The 22,961-nt window shown below is 42.5% G+C and overlaps 2 protein-coding genes across 8 annotated transcripts in view; both read left to right on the forward strand.

Annotated features, from left to right (window-relative positions):
* slc8a2a (solute carrier family 8 member 2a) overlaps nucleotides 1–11,452 on the forward strand; it is a 52,629-nt gene extending 41,177 nt beyond the window's left edge. Inside the window, exons 8-14 of one of the 5 annotated variants that reach the window (XM_017713890.2) lie at nucleotides 2,351–2,454; nucleotides 4,252–4,269; nucleotides 4,475–4,587; nucleotides 5,113–5,196; nucleotides 7,433–7,532; nucleotides 7,770–8,042; nucleotides 10,086–11,452. In XM_017713890.2, coding sequence (XP_017569379.1) covers nucleotides 2,351–2,454; nucleotides 4,252–4,269; nucleotides 4,475–4,587; nucleotides 5,113–5,196; nucleotides 7,433–7,532; nucleotides 7,770–8,042; nucleotides 10,086–10,462 — 1,069 coding nt within the window. In that variant the 3' untranslated portion in view covers nucleotides 10,463–11,452. The remainder of the gene's footprint in view (nucleotides 1–2,350; nucleotides 2,455–4,251; nucleotides 4,270–4,474; nucleotides 4,588–5,112; nucleotides 5,197–7,432; nucleotides 7,533–7,769; nucleotides 8,043–10,085) is intronic. The other 4 variants (XM_017713892.2, XM_017713893.2, XM_017713891.2 and 1 more) reach the window with 4 other exon arrangements.
* A 3,394-nt stretch (nucleotides 11,453–14,846) lies between these two features.
* On the forward strand, nucleotides 14,847–22,950 carry srsf7a (serine and arginine rich splicing factor 7a). 3 transcript variants are annotated; one of them, XM_017713887.2, is made up of 8 exons: nucleotides 14,847–14,954; nucleotides 17,784–18,006; nucleotides 19,045–19,224; nucleotides 19,629–19,682; nucleotides 19,840–19,878; nucleotides 20,100–20,213; nucleotides 20,668–20,766; nucleotides 22,753–22,950. In XM_017713887.2, the coding sequence occupies exons 2-8, from the start codon at nucleotides 17,798–17,800 to the stop codon at nucleotides 22,802–22,804; spliced, it is 747 nt and encodes a 248-aa protein (XP_017569376.1). In that variant the 5' UTR covers nucleotides 14,847–14,954; nucleotides 17,784–17,797; the 3' UTR covers nucleotides 22,805–22,950. The 3 variants fall into 3 exon arrangements, with proteins under 3 accessions (XP_017569376.1, XP_017569377.1, XP_017569375.1); XM_017713888.2 differs by lacking the exon at nucleotides 14,847–14,954 and adding an exon at nucleotides 15,146–15,403; XM_017713886.2 differs by lacking the exon at nucleotides 14,847–14,954 and adding an exon at nucleotides 15,909–17,485.
* The last annotated feature ends 11 nt before the right edge of the window (nucleotides 22,951–22,961 follow it).

Consider the following 22,961-nt stretch of genomic DNA (forward strand, 5'->3'; position numbering starts at 1 on the left):
TTCATTGGTGAGCTTTAAGTTGGCTCGACAAAGCTGATCCTATGACATTTTGAAGCTACGGTGTTTGCTTGGCTATTGCTGTGGTATCCCAGGTGGTCTAAGGTTTTGCTTGGCTATTGCTGTGGTATCCCAGGTGGTCTAAGGTTTTGCTTGGCTATTGCTGTGGTATCCCAGGTAGTTGCTGATGTATTGCTTGGCTATTGCAGTTGTATCCCAGGTGGTTGTTAATGTGTTGCTCTGGCTGTTGTTCTGGTATCCCATGTAGTGGTTGTTAACACGTTGCTTGGCCATTGCTAGGTTATCCCTGATGGATGCTTAGGTGTTGCTTTGCTATTGCTATGGAATCCTAGGGGGATGCTAAGGTGTTGCTAGCTATTGCTATTGTCTCCCAGGTGGTTGCAAACCTTTTTCTTGGCTTATTGCTGTAATATCCCCGGTGTTTGCTAAGGTGTGGTCTAAGGTTTTGCTTGGCTGTGGTATGCGAGGTGGTTGCTGATGTATTGCTTGGCCATTGCTAGGGTATTCCTGGTCGTTGCTAAGGTGTAGCTTGGCTATTGCTATAGTATTCCATGTGGTTGCTAAGGTAAAGTTAGGCCAGTGTGTGAGGTGTCCTTTGTGAGATCATTTGTGGCCATTTTGTGGCAATTTTCTCAACATTGCCCTAATACAGAGGTCACTAGTAGGCGGAAAGCGGTCCGAGTCCACACCTAGATGCTATCCTATGTGGACCTGGACCTATAACTGATAAACTATGGAGAATTATTTAATACCGACAGGCTGCTAGTATTTTAATGGGAACTGATTTAGTGGCCCAGGAGACTCGCAGACCAATCGTATGGATTGTAAATATCACACATGATGCTACTCACCCAATCAGATCTGTGCTTTACGGGGAGGGACGAGGCGAGACACAGCAGTCGGTGAAGAAAGTGAGTCAGATTATTTCACGTCGTGCTCCAAAAAGACAAAACTGACAATAAATGTTGTTGAAATGTTACTGAACTGGACTTTATTTGATCAGATATTCAGTTGTTGACTGTATAAGATGTTGATATAACTACTAGGCTACCCCAGTAAACAGTATATGGCACTCAATCATGATGCAAGTTAGACTATTGAACTTTAATTAAATACCATTAAATGCCCTGATAGCTTTATTTTTTACTATTTACCCCTCCCTCCCCAATCCCTGAGGCCCCCCCTTCAATGCTAGTTTCTGCCTTTTCCCCAGCTTAAAAAAGTTTTAAAAAAAGTAACAATATAGCAAATTAACCCCTTAAATGTTTTTCACAAATGTTTATATTCTCTGTAATATTCAGTATATTTGACCTGCATACATACAGACATTCATATCTGCATATGTACAAATCTAACATGTATATTTCCTAAGCTCCTTTCACATTGGCTGTTTTTTTTTTTACTATTATGCTTTATTCTATTTAATGTATTTAATTTGACTTTTTCCTTTGCTCAGTACTTGTTAATAGTCTATGTGCTGTCTGGTCTGTGTAGTATGGTACATGTCATGCATGTGTGACTCACCAAGACAAGGCGAGTGCCTGTAATTACTGAATAATAAGCCTAAGTATTTCATAAGTCTGAGATTTTAAGGGTTAAATTGGATGTGTTGCTTAAAATAGGTCATAAATGGTTGCCAGACGCAGTCAAACATGTCTTCAGTTCCTCTCAGGGTGAATATAATCTTCTGAGAGCTCAAATCTCAGGAGCATGTGAGTTTGGGTGGCAGATTTCCACCTGGAAAGAATCCTCTTGGCCAAGAGGAGAGCAAAGATAATTACGTCAGCCACCTCAGGCCTGGAGTAGAGGGGACCCCAAATATTGTTAGCAGTGGGCAGGGATTTATATTACACCCAAATAAGGTAAAAACATCCATCCAAAACCTCTCAAGCTTCTTGCAGGCTCCAGGTGCAGCAGGTTGGCAGGTTCTTTACCCCAGTGAGGCCATGGTGGGTTTCTGGACAAATACTGGCCAGTCTGGCATTGCATACGTCTGCTCTGTGGAGAAGCTCTAAAGGAAATGTTTTAGCCTCATTCTGCGCCACAGCTTTACTAATATTAATTGGCAATGTGAACAATTACAGTATTAGCATGCCCATGTGTGTGTGTGTGTGTGTGTGTGTGCACGTGTGTTTGTGTGTGTTTAAATTATTCACTGTCTGTGTTGTTAAGTATTGATGCAGGTTCAGCTGTGATGTGATTTAAGTGGCAGGGTCTCAGTTAATATTTCAGGGGTTACGCTCCAAGGAAATAAGCACTTGCCTCTGTTTGTGTGTGTGTGTGTGTGTGTGTGTGTGTGTGTGTGTCTGTGTGTCTGTGTGTGTGTGTGCAGTAAGACGTTACAGGTGCACATCATCAACATCCAGGAATACGAGAAAAAGGAAAACTTCTACATAGTTCTAGAAGACCCAAGGTGGCTCAAGAGAGGAATTTCAGGTCTGTGTGTGTGTGTGTGTGTGTGTGTGTGTGTGTGGTAAGGGAGAGAGACTGAAATCTCCTGATGGACGAGTGTGTGAGTGAGATTTAATTTGTTGAGAGTTTCATGTTGCAACCTTTCACTCAGCCAGCTCACACACTTATCTGCCTCCTGTCTCGAGTTTCAGCAGAAAAAAACGCTGCACAACTGAACTGCAAACGTGCTTCACACGTGCACATCCATGTGTGTTTGTGGTTCTGTGGTCTGCCGAAGTTTGTACCCCTCTGGCCAAATGACGTACTTTTTTGAAGTGAAAAGGAGCAAACACGACATCTGCAGCATTTACATTTATGGCATTTGGCAGACACTTTTATTCAGAGCGACTTACAATTTGAGCATTTTTATACAGGTAGGCGAAGGTGGTGTTGGGAGTCTTGCCCAAGGACTCTTATTGGTATAGCATAGGGTGCTTAACCAGGCGAGGGATTGAACCCCAGTCTACAGTGCAGAAAGCAGAGGTGTTACCCACTACATGTGGGTAATGCACAATTCCTTTTTTGCTTTTTGGAATTTTTCCCCAATTTCTCCCCAATTTCGTCGTATCCAGCTCCACCCACTAATTACGACTCCAATGACACAAAACCACCAGTGCTAAGACGGCAGAGGCGAACACAGGCCTCTTCCTCACCAAAACTTTTTGAACTGTTGCTCACGCAAAGTCATTGGAAACCTGAATGTGCCGAGACATTAGCTAACAGATGCCTGAGCTGGATAGCATCGCAGACCAATTGTACTGTCTTGGACTCCGGCCATGGAACAGTTACTTTACATTTCATTAATAATAAAAAGATAAAAATCAAACAGTAACTGGGCAATGTGCAAAACAATTACAGACCCCCCCCCTCCAGTTGCAGAACCTAGAACTTAATTAACTCTTTGAGCCTTAATTTTCATCCGGAATTATCAGCTGATGTCAATAAATTCTCTGACTCTTCAAATTCTGTCCTAACATTGAACAACCATGAGCTGGTCGAGGATCTGAAAAATGCTAAAAAGCTATTAAAGCCCTTTCCACTCTCTGGACTGTCAGTAAGAAATGGCAGTTAAGGGGAACAAAGCCAAAGCAGAGCTGCTCACATGCTGAGCAGAAAGGCAAAGCAAAGCCCCCGTATGACAGCAGAGGAGCTGCAGGAGGGTTGACCTGGACTTTACAGGAGTAATGGTGACCGTTCTGTTGTGCTGCTTACACAACATGATCTACATGAGAAAGTCGTCAGAAGGAAAGCTTGTGTTGTGTTTACTTCTTTTTACTTAAAGAATCTTAACATTTTCTAATACTAGTTTTCCTTCTAATGCTACTTTGGTTTTTTTCTTGTTGTGTCAGAAATTTGAGTTTTGATTTTGTTTTTATGACATAATTATAAAATAATTTTTTGACAGTGAAGTACATTTTCATGCTGCTAGTATTTGTTTTTTTTAATTGTATTTTGTGTGTGTCTGTGTGTGTGTGTGTGTGTGTGTTTGTGTCTGTGTGTGTGTGTGTTTGTATGTGTTTGGTGTGGACGTGTTTGCACGTGTGCTTATGTGTATATGTGTTTGTGTGTGTGTGTGTGTGTGTGTGTGTGCACGTAGGTGTGTTTCTATGTATTTGTGTGTTTGTGTTTGTGTGTGCTTGTGTATTTGTGTATGTGCTTGTGTTTGTGTATGTAATGTATGTATAATCTGGACTCTAAGTGCTTAATGATTGGCTGATTAATTAATCAACTCATTGGTTAATTGATTCAATGCTTTATTGCTTGCTTTGTGTTTTGCTGCAGATTTGCTGTTGAATCAGGGTAAGACGATCACTAACTTGTCCTGATGAACTAACTTCACTCACTTCCTCGCTCAGACTACACTATTCATTTTAGCCTTTAGTGCCTATTTTAGCCCCCACATAACACACAATAATAATGACAAGATTAATAAGAACTGCATGTTGTTTTCAGAGTTATATCTTTGGTATGTTGTAGTGCTGTAATCAATCTCTTTCTCTCTCAGGTGCTTCTCCTCCTGAGCAAGAGGAGGCAAGGAGAATAGCTGAGATGGGGAAGCCTGTACTGGGCGAGAACAGCAGGCTGGAGGTCATTATAGAGGAGAGCATGGCCTTTAAGGTACAAACACACACAGATATGACTCGTGTCTTATAGTGAAGTCTGGAGTCGCAACCACCCTGTAATACCACTGTAGAGAGAGAGAGATATTGTGTGTATGTGTGTTTTGTGTGTGTGTGCGTGTGTGTGTGTGAGTGTGTAGTGTGTGTGTGTGTGTGTAGTGTGTGTGTGTGTGTGTGTGTGTGTGTGTGTGTGTGTATGTGTGTGCGTGTGTGAGTGTGTAGTGTGTGTGTGTGTGTGTGTGGGTGTATATGTGTGTGCGTGTGTGTGTGTGTGTGCGTGTGTGTGTGTGTGAGAGTGTGTAGTGTGTGTGTGAGAGTGTGTTGTGTGGGTGTGTGTGTGTGTGTGTGTGTGTGTATATGTGTGCGTGTGTGAGTGTGTAGTGTGTGTGTGGGTGTGGGTGTATATGTGTGTGCGTGTGTGTGTGTGTGTGTGTGTGTGTATGTGTGTGTGCGTGTGTGCGAGTGCATCATTGTCATCTGAATGTTTGTTGTGCTAACAAAACCTCGTCATCCTCTCCTGTAGATCCGTCAGGGAATGGCACCCAATGGCACGTTAGATACGGTACAGGAGGCTCCGCCCCTCAGCACGAGAAGTGTTCATGGATTGGTCAGATCTTCATATCACTCTGTTTGATTGGATGCGTTAAAGTCACGCCTGCTTCTGCAACACATTGTGATTGGACTGTCAGATTAAAGCACCAACCAATCAGAGTCCTTTATACACTCTCAAAACAGATGTGATCTGGTGATTAAAGTGATAGTTTGGCCAAAACTCTTCCTCAGCCCAGGTAGAGTCAGTCAGCCAAGACGTGTTTGGGGTCCGAGTTTTGCTACTTTAGTTTTGAACTTAAAGCCATTACAAGGCTAATGTAGATCGCAAGTGGTGGAGGCTTTTTTACTTCACTGATAAACAAAGTGCGAACCACATGAACTATCGCTTTAAAGACAGAACATTCTCTGTTGCTATAAACTCATATATATGTTAGTGATGGGGTCCCTGTCGGAGATATGCCGTGTTGTTCTGGTCAGGTTTGATGTTTTAACATAGGGGTTTTTACCTCATTATTATTATTACAATTATCTGGGGGCCTCCAGCCAGGTGGTCTTCTTCAAGGGGGACTGGTTAAAAATGCTGAGAAATGAGTATCCCATAAGTTTCTTCAATCATGAATCTCAACTAAACATCATATACACGCATTTAAGCGCATTTTGTGCAGTGTTTATTAGCAGTTTCTCTGGTACCACAAATTATTATTACAGCTAATAATAATAATAATAATAATAATAATAATAATAATAGAGTAGTATTATATACTAATACTACTCAATAAAATATTGAGTAGTATTAGTATAGCATTAACAGTAATGGTAATATAGAAGTCTTATTACCACGGACTACTACTACAGTTAGCAATAATAATAATAATAATAATAATAATAATAATAATACATGTAATTATTTTTAATAGTAGTAGTAGTAGTAGTAAGATGGTATTAATAGCAATAGTAGTATAAAAATATAGTTTAATATGCAAAGTGTTTACATTATTTACATTATTGTGGTGTTTAGTGAAATACAGTAAATTTACATTTAAGTGTAGAACTATTTGGGACTCTTACTATGATAGCATGGTCCTTCCTGCTGAAGGCAACTGCAAATGCAGTGCTGATAAAGCTGTTAAATCTGTGTTTTTAATGGATTTGTTTAATAATTTCATTCATTTCTTAATTCTAGGTCACTGCTGTTCCTGTAATGAATCCACAAAGGCAGATTTGACCGATTATCGGTCAAATTAAATTAAATAATAATTAAAGTTATTTCATAGTAAAATTACAGTTATGCTCACTCAACGTGCCGCATCAGGTTTTTGTTTGAATGTTTCCTCCAACAGTCAGAGCTCTGCTTTTGCTTTTAACATTGTTCTAATCAGTCAAAGCTGATTTTAAGGAGTTAAAGCACCACTGTGTAAAACTTCTGGTGAAAACTGAAATAAGTAGCATATCTGAGTATAGAGAAAAAAGAACACACTGAAATACGTTTTGCCTGTGCAACTCGCTGTGAAACTCGAAATAAACGGGGGGGGTTTGATAAATCAACATTGTACTATTGAAGATGATGATGACAATCATAGATAATTTACTCACACGTCCTTTACCAGAAGACACGTCCTTTACCAAGTTCTGACTGAGTTCTCTTCAAATCCTTTTTTAAATGTACTAGTAAGAGTGAGATTCATCTGCTTGTGGGGCCCCAAAGTACAGCCAACAACTCTAAACGTTCTTCCACAAGTTGCGTGCAGTTACACATTTCCACCAGAGAGGTCTCCAAAACCCCAAATCTTACATAGTGTTGCTTTAATGTTGGACAACCAGCTACAGTGTCTGGTAGTTAAAGCAAATTAGTATCAGGTGTGATTATTTAGCAGCAGAAAAACTAAAGAAGCTGGACCAGAACTAAAACACTACCACTAAATAAAACAATAACACTGAAACTGTGTTGTTAACGAACACATTGTTTTTGAGAGTGTAGTGGTGTGAGAAGTGCTGATTGACCTGTCACTCTTCTTTCATTCTTTCTGGTTTTAATGACAGGATGCACTGCTGATGTCTTTCATTCATCCCTCCATTCAGTTTCTCCCTGACCTGTTAATTCTCCAGATCTCTTCAGGCTGTGGGGGTGTGTTTTCTTTCAGTCATCTGTCGGTGCTCGGAATCTTCTTTGTCGAATGAAATTCACTTTAATTTGTGATAAATGATGCATCTATCAAAGTGAGTCAATCAAATCAGAGTGAACACTCAACACTAATGTGTGTGTGTGTGTGTGTGTGTGTGTGTGTGAGTAGAACACTGTAGATCGGCTGATAAAGGACAGAAACCTGGCTGAAGTGATTGGCACACACTCGTGGAAAGAGCAGTTCATTGAAGCTGTGACTGTCAGTGCAGGTAAACATGTGTTTTGCATGTTTGTTTATGTGGCTGTTTCAGTCATTTTGTTGTTTACTGTGGGCAGTGTTCAGTTTAAATATATACTTATGTTTACATACAAACTATATACATAATAATAATAATAATAATAATAAAAACAGTAGTTATAACTATTTATAGAGCAGTTTTCATACTGGTTGCAGCTCAAAGTGAATTAAATGATCATTTATCATATAAACGCACTTTTTGTCTCAGGAGAGGAGGATGAGGAGGAGGGTGCGGAGCCCCGGCAGCCGTCCTGCTGTGATTACTTCATGCACGTCATGACGGTGTTCTGGAAGGTGCTGTTCGCGTTCGTTCCTCCGACGGAGTACTGGAACGGCTGGGCGTGTTTCGTCGTGTCCATCCTGGTCATCGGTTTCCTCACGGCCGTCATCGGGGACCTGGCTTCGCACTTCGGCTGCACCGTCGGCCTCAAAGACACCGTCACAGCCGTGGTGTTCGTCGCTCTGGGAACCTCTATACCAGGTGCGGGTTTGAGTCTGTGACGGTGGGGATTAAAGCAATAGATTGGCCAAAAATGAACTAAGACATGTTTGGTTTTTGAAGTTTGTTTCTTTAGTTTTAAAGAAGGTGGGGGACGTTTATACCCCACCAATACTGACCTGCTTCAAACTTGTACTTTAGTCCATGTTTATTAATAACAGTGTGTCATACAGTGTTGCCACCATATAAGCAAATCAATAAGATTACTAAACTACTTCAAAACAAGTGTTCGATGAATTAGGAATGCAGTTAGGTTGATGCTAATTGGTGGGGTTTAAAAATAATTAGGCTACGTTTACACAGCAGATAAAAGCGGCCCGAATCTGATTTTCTCACCAAATCCGATTTTTCTGTTCGGCTGTTCACATTGTCTTTTAAATGTGATCTGTTCACGGCTCGTTCGAAACCTCTTCAGACGCGGAGCGGCTGCGATGAGTCTCCTCTAATGTTTTGGTACAGAAACATCAGCCTAAATGTTTCTGAGTCTCAACAGTGTGAAATTATGAGGAATGAGGAGTTGGACCGACGTAAAAAAGTCGCATGAATTCCAATCTGGCTGTTCAGACTGAATCGCATTGCCGCAGATCGGATACGGATCGGATTTCAGTACCGCATATGGAAGCATTTACATTTACATTTACATTTACAGCCTTTAGCAGACGCTCTTATCCAGAGCAACTTACAAGAAGTGCTTTGTCAATCTAGAGAAAGTATCTTTGCTAGTTACCAATAGCTTAGAGAGAAAGACAGTCCTGAGCTCAGATACTGCTAGAAACAAGATGTCACTGCAGACACCAAGAGAAAAGGAAACAGAGTTGAACGCAGAACTCTGTGCCATTCAATGCAATACAATAACAATAAGATACAGTACAATACAATACAATAAGCTACAATACACAGTGAAGTACAATAAAATATATAGAAGTGCAGCTTTATAGCGTCTCAATTCGGAATTGAAAATGTCAGATTCAATGCGGTTTTTGCCGTTCACACAGCCACACAAATGACACATCTAGTCACATATGAGGAAAAAGATCGGATTTGGGCCACTTCTACCTGCTGTGTAAACGAAGCCTTAGACACCATTTTTTCATTTGTGTTTATGACACGTGTTTCTTTTTTGTGGAATTTTGCTGTGCAACTAAAAAACAGGCCACTTTCCATTTTGGAATAATGAAAGGACAACGGACAATATGTTAAAAGTTCTTGTTCAAAAGTTCTAGCTGGGTCTTGAGTGGCGCAACCATCCAAGCATTGGCCCTGTTATCAGGAGATTGGATCTCTGGTGACGCTACAGCCATCTTGGTGGGTAGCATGGGATCCCACCCCCCCCCCCCCCCCCCACCCCCCCCGTCACTCAGCATGATGCTAGCCCGCACAGGCATCTGTCAGCAGACGTAACAGAACCGGCGGATGGCATTTTTTTCCAAGTGTGTTCAGCTGTCCAATAATGTTGTGTTAGCGGCAGTTCAAAAAACGTGGTGGCGCTTCACCGCAGGTCTCGGAGAAAGCCTGTGCTGGATTTAGCCCTCCTGGCGCTGGTGGTATATATGACTAAATTAGGGGGGAAATCTTATTTCTGTTCTAGCACATTGTTGACACTCACCTGCCTGTACACATCATGTAAAAACATCTGCAGTTGATTATTTTGCATGTTGGTCAAACAGCCCCTTCCTGCCAAAGTGCTTCTTGGAAACACTGACCAGCGAAACGCCTCCAGATTCTCTGGTTGATGATCATCTGAGTTGCGAAACCAAATCTTTCTTTAATTGTTAGCTGCATATTTGGGGTAATGAGAAAATAAATGTGACTTTTTGTTTAATTGTCTCTTTGCTGGAGAGAAAAAAAAACTAATTATAAACTAATTTCTCTCCTTTTTTATTTCTTTCTTTCCTTTGTTCTTTTCCTATGTCCTTCTCTCACGTCATCCACCTTGCTTCCATACCCTCTCTTTATTCCTCCCTCGGCCTACATCTCTCTCTTTTCCCACAATCTTTTCCTTCTTCACCTCCTTTTCTCTCTCAGACACCTTCGCGAGTAAAGTGGCTGCGGTTCAGGATCAGTACGCAGACGCTTCGGTGGGGAACGTAACCGGTAGCAATGCCGTTAACGTCTTCTTGGGGATCGGAGTGGCCTGGTCCATCTCAGCCGTGTACTGGCAGTTCAAAGGTAAGGCGTTTAAGGTGGATCCCGGCTCGCTGGCCTTCTCAGTCACACTCTTCACCATCTGTGCCTTCTTCAACATGGGCATTCTGATGCTACGACGACGGCCCTCAGTGGGCGGAGAACTGGGCGGGCCCAAAGCCCTGAAGATTCTGACCACCATGCTCTACTTCGGCCTGTGGTTGCTCTACATCACCTTCTCCAGCCTGGAGGCGTACTGTCACATCACAGGCTTCTGAGGAAACACACTTATATTAGGGCTACACAGTATGGCATGTGTTCATTGTTGTGGTTCTATTGGCAGTGCTGATATTTCAGGGCTGCAGTGCTGATATTGCATATTAAGCTGAGCCCTGGAATCAGTCAGAACAGTGTTTTGTAAAAACTGTGAACATCTAGACCAATCACAGTTTTGCTTTGGGTGTTTTTATGAATTAAGGCATTTACGTGATCCATCGCATGTAAATAATTTTCAAAATAATGCAGGATAATCATTTCCTATATAACCTCAAGGATTCACCAGTATGTTTTAATCTGTTATCACAGTTACAGTATCTACATCTGGATGAAGCGCCATAGTATGATTACACGGCAATTGTGTTGTATCACTTAGCAAACTGTATACCTTTATATCTTACAGCATATTCAAACACCCTGATGGATACTTGATGTGCTTAAACACTGTCTTGCTTTATATTGACCCAAAATGATTTTTGGTTGATGGACCACATTAACTCCTTTTTTTTATTAGACCTGTTATGAAGGCCTCTCAGATTCGTTCCTCAGTAACACTGATGGAATATATTTCGATCTGGGTTTCCTTCTTTGTGAGCACGAAAGCAACATTTACAAAAGTGTTTTTATTGGGTTTAAATGATATTTATTATTGCGGCTGTTGTACACAATTGATTCATATGAAGAAATCTACAGTTATGCTTCTTCCTCCTCCCCTTATCCCACCCCATTGCTCGCTAGCAGCTCAACACAGAGCAGAGAGACAACAGTATCTTAGTTAAGCCATCAACAGAGTTATAACAAGTATTTCTGATTACTTGTATTGAAAATATGTGAGTCATTTTCCATTCCGCTGGCGGAATGATCACGACAACACGACGCTGTCACTGGGGCAGTACCCTTCTTGTCACTGTGGTGGGACCCTCAGGGGTACATCTCAGTACCTTTAGTCTGAACCAGAATCCACTGAAAAGATATTTTCGAAGATGTATTGACTCCACACACACCTTCTCATCGCCAGGCTTTTTATTAAATGCCTCTGTTTTAAAAAAATACAAATGTCTACTTTTCCACTGGGAAATATTTAAGGTACACAATTGGACCTTAAAACCACTGTTGTACCTTTGAGGGAACCTTTACACTATTTGTACCTTGATGAACGAATCAGGTGCCTGCATGGTACCTTTATTTCTAACAGTGTATCATATGCACACATTCAGACCTGAACAACATGGACAGAGCATATTTATAATTACTAGTAAATTACTAGTATAGAAATGAAAAGTATTGTAAAGTTTTCTGCTGTTGCTGCATAAACTTTGGGCTTTTTATTCACTGCTGTATGTGGCCACAGCTTACCTTACATAAGGAATGTGATGCTAACTGAGCTTTCTAAGCCTCAGCGTCACATTCCTTATGTGTAACGTCCTGCCTTTAAGCCATCAGCCCCTGGAAAGGTTAGTTCCACCTTTACAATAAGAGTCATTCGCGAAATAAACCTAAGAAATAACATTGAGGAAATACCAAGCCACATAACACGCACCCATTTTCTGAATTTGGTGTAGTATTATTTAGTATGATATAGTATTATTATCATTACATTGCTACATACCACAATATGGCTTGCAATATAGTAGAAACACATCAACAAACCCATGCTGTGATTAAACAATGGCCTGCATTGTTTGAGTCATCTGGCGCTGTGATTGGTCAGGATGCTCACAACACTCTAGCACACTATCTCTGACTGATTAGAGGGCTCATTTGCATATTGCAGCCTTCAGCAGTATCAGTAATGCAAAGGCCAAAACAATTAACATTAGAGCCCCAGTGCACCTGTATTATATATACATTATATTCACACATACTGTACATCCTCTTGAATCGTCACGTCATGCTTGCACTCACACTAACCCAGTGTACTAACACATAAATACAAAAACCGAAAGAAGAAGAATATAATCAGTGTTAATGTTTGTGAAACGTTTTACACTACATTGTGTGTAAAAGTTTAAGCGCCCCCAGTCCTATTCATTGTTTTGTTGATTTTCTGAGTGCAAATAAGTTAACACACCCTCTACAGAGAACATACATGTGCACACTTTACTGCACAATTACTCTTTATTGGCCAAATAAAAAAAGAAAACATAACATGGCCTGTGCAAAAGTTATGGCACATTATGTATTATGTTTTTTTTCCCATATGCAAAACTAAATATAAAATAAATGTGAATTGTGTGCTGAAAAAATGCCATATTTAAGTTGTTTATGCTCATTAAATCAACAAAACATGCTATTTGACCAGTCCTGTTCAAACTTTTGCATGTGACAGTGTGTCTGTAAGGTTCTATGGTGGAAATTATGGACATGAAGTTTAGCACACAGTGATTAGAGAGAAGGAGGAGCTTTCAGGCAAAGTGTGTCTGCTTTCCTCAGTGAAACTGTGGGGTGATGAACTGTCAGTTCTGAACTTTGACTCTAATCCTTTACCCCATCCATACGGACACTCACACCCACTGTTTTATAGCCTGCTGTACCTGGACACGGTTGGCCGTACGCGTCTCCACAGGAACCACCAGACATTTCGTTCATGTGACGTTTAAATCTGGACACTGCTGCCGTCACTGAGGACTCGTGACACGAAGACTCAAAAAATGATTATTTATTCCATTATTGACACTCCTGATGTGGTATAATTATAATATTTATTTGATTAAATGAATGTATCACTGTAAATGTGCCGACATTAATGGATCTACTGAGTAAAAACATTCACAGAAGTGAGCTTGTCTCTTCTTACAGCTGTCATATCCACAGGCATATTCAGGTAATTCAGACAGCCAAGATGAAAATCCTGACTGTACTTTTCATTTCATTTAAAATGAACGACTTGACAGATGTTTCATAATAAATTCATAAACGACAGTGATGCATGATGTGAATGAGTGAGTCCTGTGTACCATCTGCACATTTACAACTGGGTTAGGCCTAAAGGTGAATCATGCTTGTGGCATCAAAAAATCTCCATAAAATACCACAATTTTCACTGATTTTTCAAAATATATATCTTTATTTCGGTCGCTTGACATGTAAAAAGTCATTCGGAGTAGTTTGGTGTGAAATGCTCTGCTGCTGAGTTCACAGTGGTGCTGAAAGGAACCAGACGTCAGAAGAGTTTAATGACTGTAAAATCTCCCACACAGAAAGTAAAGGTTCTAGACTCAGTGTCTAATGCCTGAGACAATGTTTTATGTGGACTTATATTTTAAATGTAGACTTTTATTAGAGTTTTGTTGTTGATGTTTTGTCATTCTCTCTCCTTTTTTGGGTTTTAAATGATATTAATTTATTACTTTTCCCTACATGTTTTATATGTAATTGTTATAATGGTAAAATAGTATTACATCCAAAAAAAATGTGTTGTTTGGGTACAAAATTGTCTTACAACAACCTGCATGCAGCTGTTTGATATTTTAAAAAAGTGTTTGTATTTTGGGGTATTAAGTTTCTCCTTTGCTGAAAACAAGACCAATAGAAACCATTAGGATTAAAACCTAATAGTTTTGCTTTTTTACAATGGTAATGTTAATGTTAATGTAATGGTAATGGTAATGTTTTCTAATAGAAACTCCTAGTTTTCTGTAAGGAAACCATCTACTGCATTTAGAATCAGCCATCGGTCACCATTAGCATTAGTATCCTTTACACTGTGATATCAACTCATTTCAAAAGCCAAAACACATTGCACAACCATCAGTAAAGAATAGACCACTCCGATTCACTTTGTTTATATCCAAAATTATGAAAAGAAGTCTGGATAGTAAAATAAGGCATAAAACTTTACAATGCACTGGAATTCACCTTTAATAACATGTTTTTTGGGTTTTTTTTTTGTAAATAGGCTTTTCTGGCTTCCTCTTTTTGTTCAGTGTTTGCATTTTGCTGAAACCTTTTCCATGAATTGAAAATTCAAAACGAAAAACATTAATTCATGCTGGGAAAAAAAATCGACAAAATAATTAATCAGAACAATGAAAGTCTACAACTAAACAACTGCAGTAAAAGTCTGCGTTTAAAAAAAAATCTGAAATGAAACGTCAACCTTAAAATAACGACAATTGCAGAGTCAAAACAACTGCGATAAAAGTCTGTATTAAAAAATAACTAGATAAATAAATAATTATTTAAAAAAAAACAGCTGTGATAAAAGCCCAAATAAAAAAACCTTAAGTTTACAAGCAAACAGCTGCGACAGATCGCTGATCGATAGTTTGATGTTCGATAATCGATAGATCGATGTTCGATAATCGATGGATCGAAGAGTGTCGACAACAACCAAGAAAACAGAAAGTAAAAATCGCGCCTTCCTGACTGCGCCAACCAATCAGAGCGCTCCGTCGGCGAAGCCCCGCCCCTTCCGAACCCGACAGCAGCGCGCTTCTCTCCGCGTGCATTTCCGTGAGCAGAGCGCGTGCGGCGATTCGAGGCGAAGAAACGGTGAGAAAACCGAAAAAACCGGGTCGCGTGCGGCGGCAGCGGCGCTTCGGTGCCGGTTGGTGCTGTTCGGTGTTTAACTGTCCGGTCCGTTTCGCGCCGGACGGGGTTTTTTGTAAGCGCGCTGCGCTTCTCGGCCTCGCCGTGGCTCCCTAATCGCGTTAGAGCGGCGAGGCTAAAGTCGCTTCGTGCTCGAAATTTTCCCGTTCCACCTTAAATGGTGCAGCGCTTACCATAACGCTTTGGGCGCCAGAGTGTACCTGCTGCGCCATTTAAGGTGGAACGGGGAGATTCGAGCACGAAGCTGGCCGCCGAGCTCCAGAGGCCGTGCAGCGTCGGTGTCGTGTGCAGCGGGGAGAGCGCGTCGGAGGCTCGGGCGGGGTTTAAACGCAGAGCCGCCGGGCTGAGGGGATTTAATCTGCGCTTCCAGCGTTTGTGGGTTTAGTTTGAAGGTTGTACCGTTAACCGTGGCCGGTTCTGTTCAGTTTCGCCACCGACTTGTTGGAACAAAGCAGCTGATCGCGCGATGAGGCTAAAGTTAGCTTTGCAGTCGGATTTTCCGTCCCACCTTAAATTGTGCGGTAGTTCGTTACATTGTGGTACATGTAAAAGTTACACAGCTGGGTTAGTTCCTGGGCCCTGCTGCGCCTTTTAAGGTGGATCATACAAGTTGGTTGTTTCGAGTCAGAAACTGGCGGATAACCAGCGCCTGTTAGCCTGTTAGCCTGCGGCCTTCGCTTTAGCTCCGTTGTTCGCCTCGATACCGCGCTGACTGCGTAGCAACGGGCAGCTCGCGGTTCTCAGTTCTGCAGGGGCTGTTGGTGAAAGATCGTCTCTCTTCTCTTCTGAGGTTTTATCTTCCTTCTTATGCTCGGTTTTGGTTTGAGAGGTTCGCTTTCTAAAGGCCGCCCTGCCGCTGTGATGCTAGTTGTTTGTATCCTAGCTTGCTTGCTAAGCTAGCTGGGCTGATTTCGCCCAGTCGTTGGTAGAATCGACTCGAAGGGGAAGTCCACCGCCTTTTCTAAATTCTCCAATGAGATATTAAAACTAGTTCAGTGGTTGGGTGTGAAATACTCCTCCCTAGAGAAACCTACGGATTCATAAATGTTCACAATGGTGATGGTAACCAGGCGTCTGATGAGTGTAGTGGCTCTAAATGCTCCCTCCCAGGTAGTTGGCAGTTACATGGCTATATTTATGCTGCTTAATGTCTGAAACTTAATTTTATGATGGCTTTAGTGAGGGTGATGGCTTTGGGTTGTGAACCTGTGATGTTCTAAGGGATACTTGCAGGGCGTTTAAGGCAAAATAGCCCACAAAATAAGAAAAATGTCTCTCTTCAGATTTACCTCAGTTTTAACAACATCACACACTACAGGCTCAGACACCTGCAGTCTCACTGCTGGTTTGGGGTGGTAAATTAAATGTTTATATTTGTGTTGTAGGCACGATGACCCCTGGTTTCCATCACCTTCACTGTGAAGACATTTGTGTCTAAGGCCTGAAATCTACTTCACGCAAGGTTGTGAACGTGGATGCCTCAAGCCCAAGAAACAGACGGGGTTTCACGCATAGTTGCGTTCAAAAATGTGTCACTACGCGTTTTGTAATGCGACGCAAACGCAAGCCGCATTCAGAGCATTACAGTAAGGCGCGCTGACACAGCCAAGCCTGACCAAGTGGTCTTGTGCTGCCAGCATGTTTTCTCAACTGCCACAGCAGATGAGCAGTTGAGTCTCACGCAAAGATGGCTTAACATCTGACTAATTATCGTATTTCCAATCCAAGAGTTGAGGAGAAGCAGCTCACTCTCCTCTACTGCCCACGTTTAGCTGTTGAGGCTGTTGGAATAACGTTAGATCCCTCTCCGGTTTGTACTCCATCACCCCTTCAGTACCGAGTGTTCTAACCACCACAGCCATGTAAGATCGTGCGGTGAGTTTGTACGGAAGGGCCAGGCGTTTGCTCTGCGTTGCCCGAGCGGGGTTATTTGTGTTCATGTTCTCGTTCCAGACCTTAGTTTTTCTGAAAGGAACCTCTTCGCATCAGACCACTCAGAATGACTGACTACATCTCAAGGACTGAATTATTTGGGAATTTTTGAAGAGGTGGTGGAGCCCCTCTTTAAGTTGTTAAGATGTAAACACAACCATTCAGAGTGGTTTGAGGTGAAATCCTCCGAAAAACATTTAGGCTGATGTTTCTGTACTAAAAAGAAAAGACTTTCGCAGTCGCTCCGTGTTCGGAGATTTCGAAAGAAGTGGCCGAACGCAGCCAAAGGAGGCCGGGGTAGCGGCGTCAAAGAAGGTTTAAAGAATCCGAGGACTTGAACCAAAGAAGTGACCCTAGCCAAATAACGTGCCTCTCTTATGACAAATCGAGCACATTCTGGGCGATGAGCCGAGCTGTCAGCACTTCATCAGAACTTCAGAACATCAGATGAAACTGAAAGCTCCGGGAGCAACTGGTGTTGGCAGTTATGATTGTTTACCTCTGGATGAGCCATGAGAAGCGTCGTTCTTTTGCGCATTTGGGTCTGTTTAGGAGCTGGACTGTTCAGACCAATATTGCATATAGACCACATTTAAGTGATAATGTGAACAGACAATAAAAAAAATTTAATTTGGTGAGAAAATCAGATTTGGGCTACTTGAACCCACTGTGTTAACGTAGCCTATGTGCACCCAGCCTATGGAATAATGCAATTTTTGGGGATTTTAAAATGATATAGTTTGAATGTAGTGCTTTGCCTTAACCTGAAACTTTCATTTAACTTGGTCAAAGTATCTTGAGTTTGCACTGTATGGTTGCCATAATTTAATACCCTTTCAGGTTTCAGATTAGGGATGTCTTACTCGTCACGGAGTACGGTCGACTGCAAGGTCTACGTGGGGGACCTGGGAAATGGCGCAGCAAAGGGTGAGTTGGAGAGGGCGTTCAGCTACTACGGGCCGCTGCGAAGTGTTTGGGTGGCGCGCAACCCGCCAGGTTTCGCCTTTGTGGAGTTCGAGGATTCCAGAGACGCCGAGGACGCCGTGAAGGGGATGGATGGAAAGTGAGTCAGCTTGAGTTCTATCTGCCTACCTTTGCCATGGTGCACATTTGACCCCCCCTGACCTCTTCAGGGAGCTCAGCTCTGTAAGGGTGAGTGCTGGAAGGCCATATACGTTGTCGCTCAGAAGTAGATTTTGTTTAAAAATAAATAAAATAAAGGGTGGAGAACAACCCTAGGGTACAAACTTATGATGAAGCTGGTTTATTGAATGATGTTAAAGCCTGTGGTGTTTGTGTTGATTTAAAAGTACAGCCTTGAATGAAGGTCCAGAGATTGTGAATATGTACTGTATGGCATGACCGGATTGGCCCCTTGTTCATTCAGGCCCCTTCCCCTGTTACTTAGCCCTTACCCCTCCGAGAGAGAGGTAGGACAAAGTGTTAGGACTACATGGACCTCCAAACAGACAGATTTTCAGAGGCTCCAACCAGAGCGTTGTGATAAAAAGAAAAAATGGCGAGATGGCTGTTTACTTGACCAAGGAAACCCACAAATAAATATTTTCTAGTTTACTGTTGTTTCAATGCGTTTCGGTGCTTTTCTTCAGAACAGGTATAAAAATTGCTAGTAAAGTTTGCTGAGTGTTCCGTTCCACCTTAAATGGTGCTGCAGTTCTGATGGCTGAGGCGCCAGAATGTAACTGCTGCTTCATTTAAGGTTGAACGAGAAAATTTGATCGAGAAGCTGGAGAATATCTGACTTCAGCTTCATATCACTGAAGAATTAGGGGTGGGCGATGATGAATAATTGCCCCCCATTTGAAGCCCAGCAGTGAGGAGCTGAACTTCACCCTCCGCTGCGGTCATTGCAGACGGACGGAGCCGCCTACAGAGCAGCGCTAGTAGCCGTTAATGAAGTCCTGCTCTTTTTATTATTTTTAGTATTTGTCGGTGCCGTTTCATAGGAGAAAAATAAGAAATGGGGTAAAAATAAGAAATGCTATTGGGCCCTAGTCTACTTAGTTTAGCATGCTAACACATATGGCCTTAACAAAGCACAACCAGTTTAGCCCTGTTAACCTGTTTTGCCGTTTCCCAGGGTGCTCTGCGGGACCCGCATCCGCGTTGAAATGTCGAACGGAATGTCCCGGAAGTCTCGCTTTGGTCGGCCGAGCCGCAGACAGTTCGATCCAAATGACCGTTGCTACCAGTGTGGAGAATGTGGCCACTACGCCTACGACTGCTACCGCTACAACAAGAGAGGCAGCCGGCGCAGCAGGTAAAACCACATTTCAGTGATGTCCAGGGTCAAATGACGACACTGCTTTATACTCAGGATTTTTGATCTTTATCTTTTTTGTAATGATGCAGGAAAGGTGGCAGAAGCTCTGTGTGCCTGACAATAGCGTGATTATAAAAATGTACATCTCTGAACCAATCTGAAATAGTCTGGACTGAATTTCTAATCAGGTTTAAGGCTAGCTCAACTAAGACCTTAGTTAGACTGACAGTTGAACTGTGTTAGTTACGTGTTCATGTATTATTCTAGTGCGACTAATTGAACCATTGGTAAGCAAAAAAAAAAGGTGTAGCCACTGTTAAAGCTCTCTTACCATCTTTCAAGGTCTTTTTGTAAAATTCAGCAACAGGCGATATTGTTAAAGTAATGCTTTCCATCTCCAGGTCTCGGTCCAGGTCCCGTGGTCGCCGCTACTCTCGCAGCCGTAGCAATGAGCGGTAAGTACAGATCAACCCATCATATACATATTACACAAACTCTGCTGCCCAACAAAAACCTGAAACTAATGCTGTGTGTGATGTATTTTGAATAGAATGATGCAGGTCAGATTCAGGGTGTTAAATTGCTAATGTACCTTTCATGTCCACTTTGTAGGAGATACCGTTCCCCATCCTACTCCAGGCGAAGGAGCAGGTGAGTTGTCCTGAGAAAATGCTAATTGAAAGTGGACCTGATTACAGAGGGCTGAATGTCGGTTAATCTCGTAGATCAATAAGGCACTGGACATAGCTGATGGTCACTGTCCCAGCTGATCCCTTTAGCTGCATCTTGATGTAGAAGCTAATTATGTGTTCAGTCCATACGGCACATTTCAAAAGCTTATAGTCCATTTACAATCATCCGTATTGTGTTAGGTCACCATCCGCGGGCCGGTCCAGATCCAGGTCGCCAGTCCGGCGGGATCGTTCCCCCGCGCGCAGGTCCAGAAGCCCTGCTAGGAGGTCCAGAACGCCCGTCCGCAGGAGCAGGTAATGTAATTGTTTTTATATATACATACACACATATACACACATATGAAAACAAAGTGTGGGTTTTTTTTTTTATAACCAAACCGGAACTGTGATTGGTCAGAATGCTCACTGCATACATTTAATAATTAAAAAAAAAAAAAAAAAAAAGATTAAAATTAGAGGCTCTTAAGCGTTCTGTGGCTTGGTGCTATATTTAAATCGTATATTGATGAGGCCAATGTTGCAATAACTAAGCAAATGATATATTGTGCAGCCCTACTGTGTCTGATTGACGTTTGCAGCAGTGTTCATCTAGAGAATTTGTCTTAAGTTTCAAATAATTTCCATATTAGCTGCTTTTGTGAAAAGATATTAAACACTTAAGGTCAGTATTTTTCGCTTGTACTCTATCTGTACTGTTTCTGCTGACCTACCTGTGTTTTGATATTTTGTGTTTTTGTGATGTGAACAGTCGTTCCCGCTCTCGTTCCCGCTCCGGCTCCAGACAGAGTGCGCGCAGCGCGTCCAGGTCCCGCTCCCGTTCCCGCTCCCCCAGCAGCAAAAGAGACAGGTGAGTTCCCTCATATAGAGAGCAATCTCTTAAAGTTTGGCTGGACAGACATGGGGGGGCCACCTTTCCACAATCGAGCCAAATGGTTCTGAGGGCCGTACTGGGCTGTTCCGTGCTGGTCCAGACTTGAGATCGGTTTCGGTTTCCATCTGTTGTACCACTAAATCTGAACCAAAGAGAGCTACACAAACAAATGGCTAAGTGCTAACAGGCTAATAGCAACATACACACCACCCACCACAAACGCGCTTGATTCTGTCTGTCGCTCCAGCTTCGGGCTCTCAGCGTGCGGTCATCTTGTTTATCCTGGTGGTTGGTTAGTGTAGTGGGTAACACCTCTGCCTTCTACGCTGTAGACTGGGGTTCAATCCCCCAACACTATACCAATAAGAGTCCTTGGGCAAGACTCCTAACACCACCATGGCCTACCTGTATTGTAAGTCGCTCTGGATAAGAGCGTCAGCCAATTGCCGTAAATGTGAATCCTCTAGTCGGGTGGTGTTTGAGCGTATGGTACTGAAACAAACTGTACTGCAGTGGGTTCAGCTGTAGCCGAATAACTGCATTAATATTTCAACACCAGTCATTCGAATTTGCTTTCAGATTTGAGTCTTTGTCCTCTGAACAGGTCTTTTTTTAATTACCGGTTCGCTGGATCTGAGCCTGTACTGCAGTGGGAGGCACCGCGCTCTCGTGTAAGCTTAGCCTAACCGGCTACGGCTTAAAGCTCTAACAGAACAGGTCCGATTTTGTCACTCCAACGCAGAACGATCGACTTTGCTCTCGCTATTATACGTTTTGATCATGTATACTTGTGATAGCAGCTCAGTTAGTCAAATCGAAGGGGCGCTGTGGTGTTTGGATGTCTTTAGCCAAGTTAGCCAGGACTGAAGAGCCGGCTAGCGTTAACTTAGCTAGGAGGCTCAAGCTTGAGAGACCAGAGGCGATCATTTCAGCTTTCTGTCCCTCTGACATCAGCCACTCGACTTCGCTTCCTCGTCATCATGGGGCAGTCACGGGCTGGAGGTTAGGGAACCAGCCTCGTCACCGGAAGGTCGCTGGTTCGATCCCCAGAGCCGACAGCACCTGACTGAGGGGTCCTTGAGCAAGACACCTAACCCCCAACTGCTCCCTGGGCGCTGCGGATTTGGCTGCCCACCGTTCCGGGCAAGTGTGCTCACTGCCCCCTAGTGTGTGTGTGTGTGTGTGTGCTCACTAGAGTGTATGTGGTGTTTCACTTCACGGATGGGTTAAATGTGGAGGTGAAGTTTCCCCGTTGTGGGACTAATAAGGGTCTTAATCTTCATCTAAATTTGTGTCATTAAAGCTTTTATTAGTCTAAATTGAATCTTGTGTGGTGAGCAACGCTGGCAACATGCTAGCTAAGCTAACGCTAACTAGCTACTCTGTTCTAGCTGGTTAGGCAGCGCTTTTGTTAGAAATTTGATTTGAGTGCTTTCAGGTTTGACAGCGCGACAGGGTGGTGATGTAAACAAAGAACCAATCAGCAAACGGCTACATTGCTGCATCGACCCCCCCATATAGTAGAATATAGTATATAGGCCATATAGTATCCAAGGTCAACAAATAAGCAGGACATGCCAGACAAAAATCATGACGAGGGAGGCAAATATAAGATGATGTCAATCGGGCAGTTTACTGAATAAATAAAGTAAATAAAAAAAACACATGTAAATGCATAAACACAAACACGCACATTCAGCATCTTTCTACCAAACACACAGTAATCTGTGTTAGTAATCTCTGGGTGATATTGTTTTCCTGTACAGAAGAAGGGCGGAGCCACAATGCTCCCCAAAAATGAAATCACATGTACACCATTTTCATCTTGCCCCAGTTGTAGTGAAGCTTATGTACAGCAGCTGGTGTTAAATTATATAATACGAGTGTGGCGCATTGATCATGGCTGTCAAGCTGCTCTTTCAGTGAGAATGCAGTCCAATCCGTGTGTGTTCTGTGTTTTAGCCGTTCTAGGTCTGCCAGCCCGAGAGCCAGCCCCACACCAGACGCTGACTGACGAGGGGTGGACGTTTCACATCTCCGCTTCGTCCTCTGTTTCTCTCCTCCTGACCTCTGAGGCCGTTTTACAGCTTGTTTTCTCTCTCAGCTCTGGAACGGTAAAGTCCCGTCTGCTGGCCTCGTGTTCATCTCCAGTGCTGGTTTCATGATGAGTT

This window comes from Pygocentrus nattereri, chromosome 23 (assembly GCF_015220715.1).
Source record: "Pygocentrus nattereri isolate fPygNat1 chromosome 23, fPygNat1.pri, whole genome shotgun sequence".
Classification (NCBI taxonomy): domain Eukaryota; kingdom Metazoa; phylum Chordata; class Actinopteri; order Characiformes; family Serrasalmidae; genus Pygocentrus; species Pygocentrus nattereri.

What these genes read in the sequence shown, in the direction of transcription:
- srsf7a (XM_017713886.2), top strand. Translation starts at nt 17,431, where the DNA reads ATGATTGTTTACCTCTGGATGAGCCATGAGAAGCGTCGTTCTTTTGCG. An exon ending in AGAGGCAGCCGGCGCAGCAG is followed by an intron (nt 19,225 to 19,628) that starts GTAAAACCACAT and finishes TTCCATCTCCAG; the next exon opens with GTCTCGGTCCAGGTCCCGTG. An exon ending in CCCAGCAGCAAAAGAGACAG is followed by an intron (nt 20,767 to 22,752) that starts GTGAGTTCCCTC and finishes TCTGTGTTTTAG; the next exon opens with CCGTTCTAGGTCTGCCAGCC.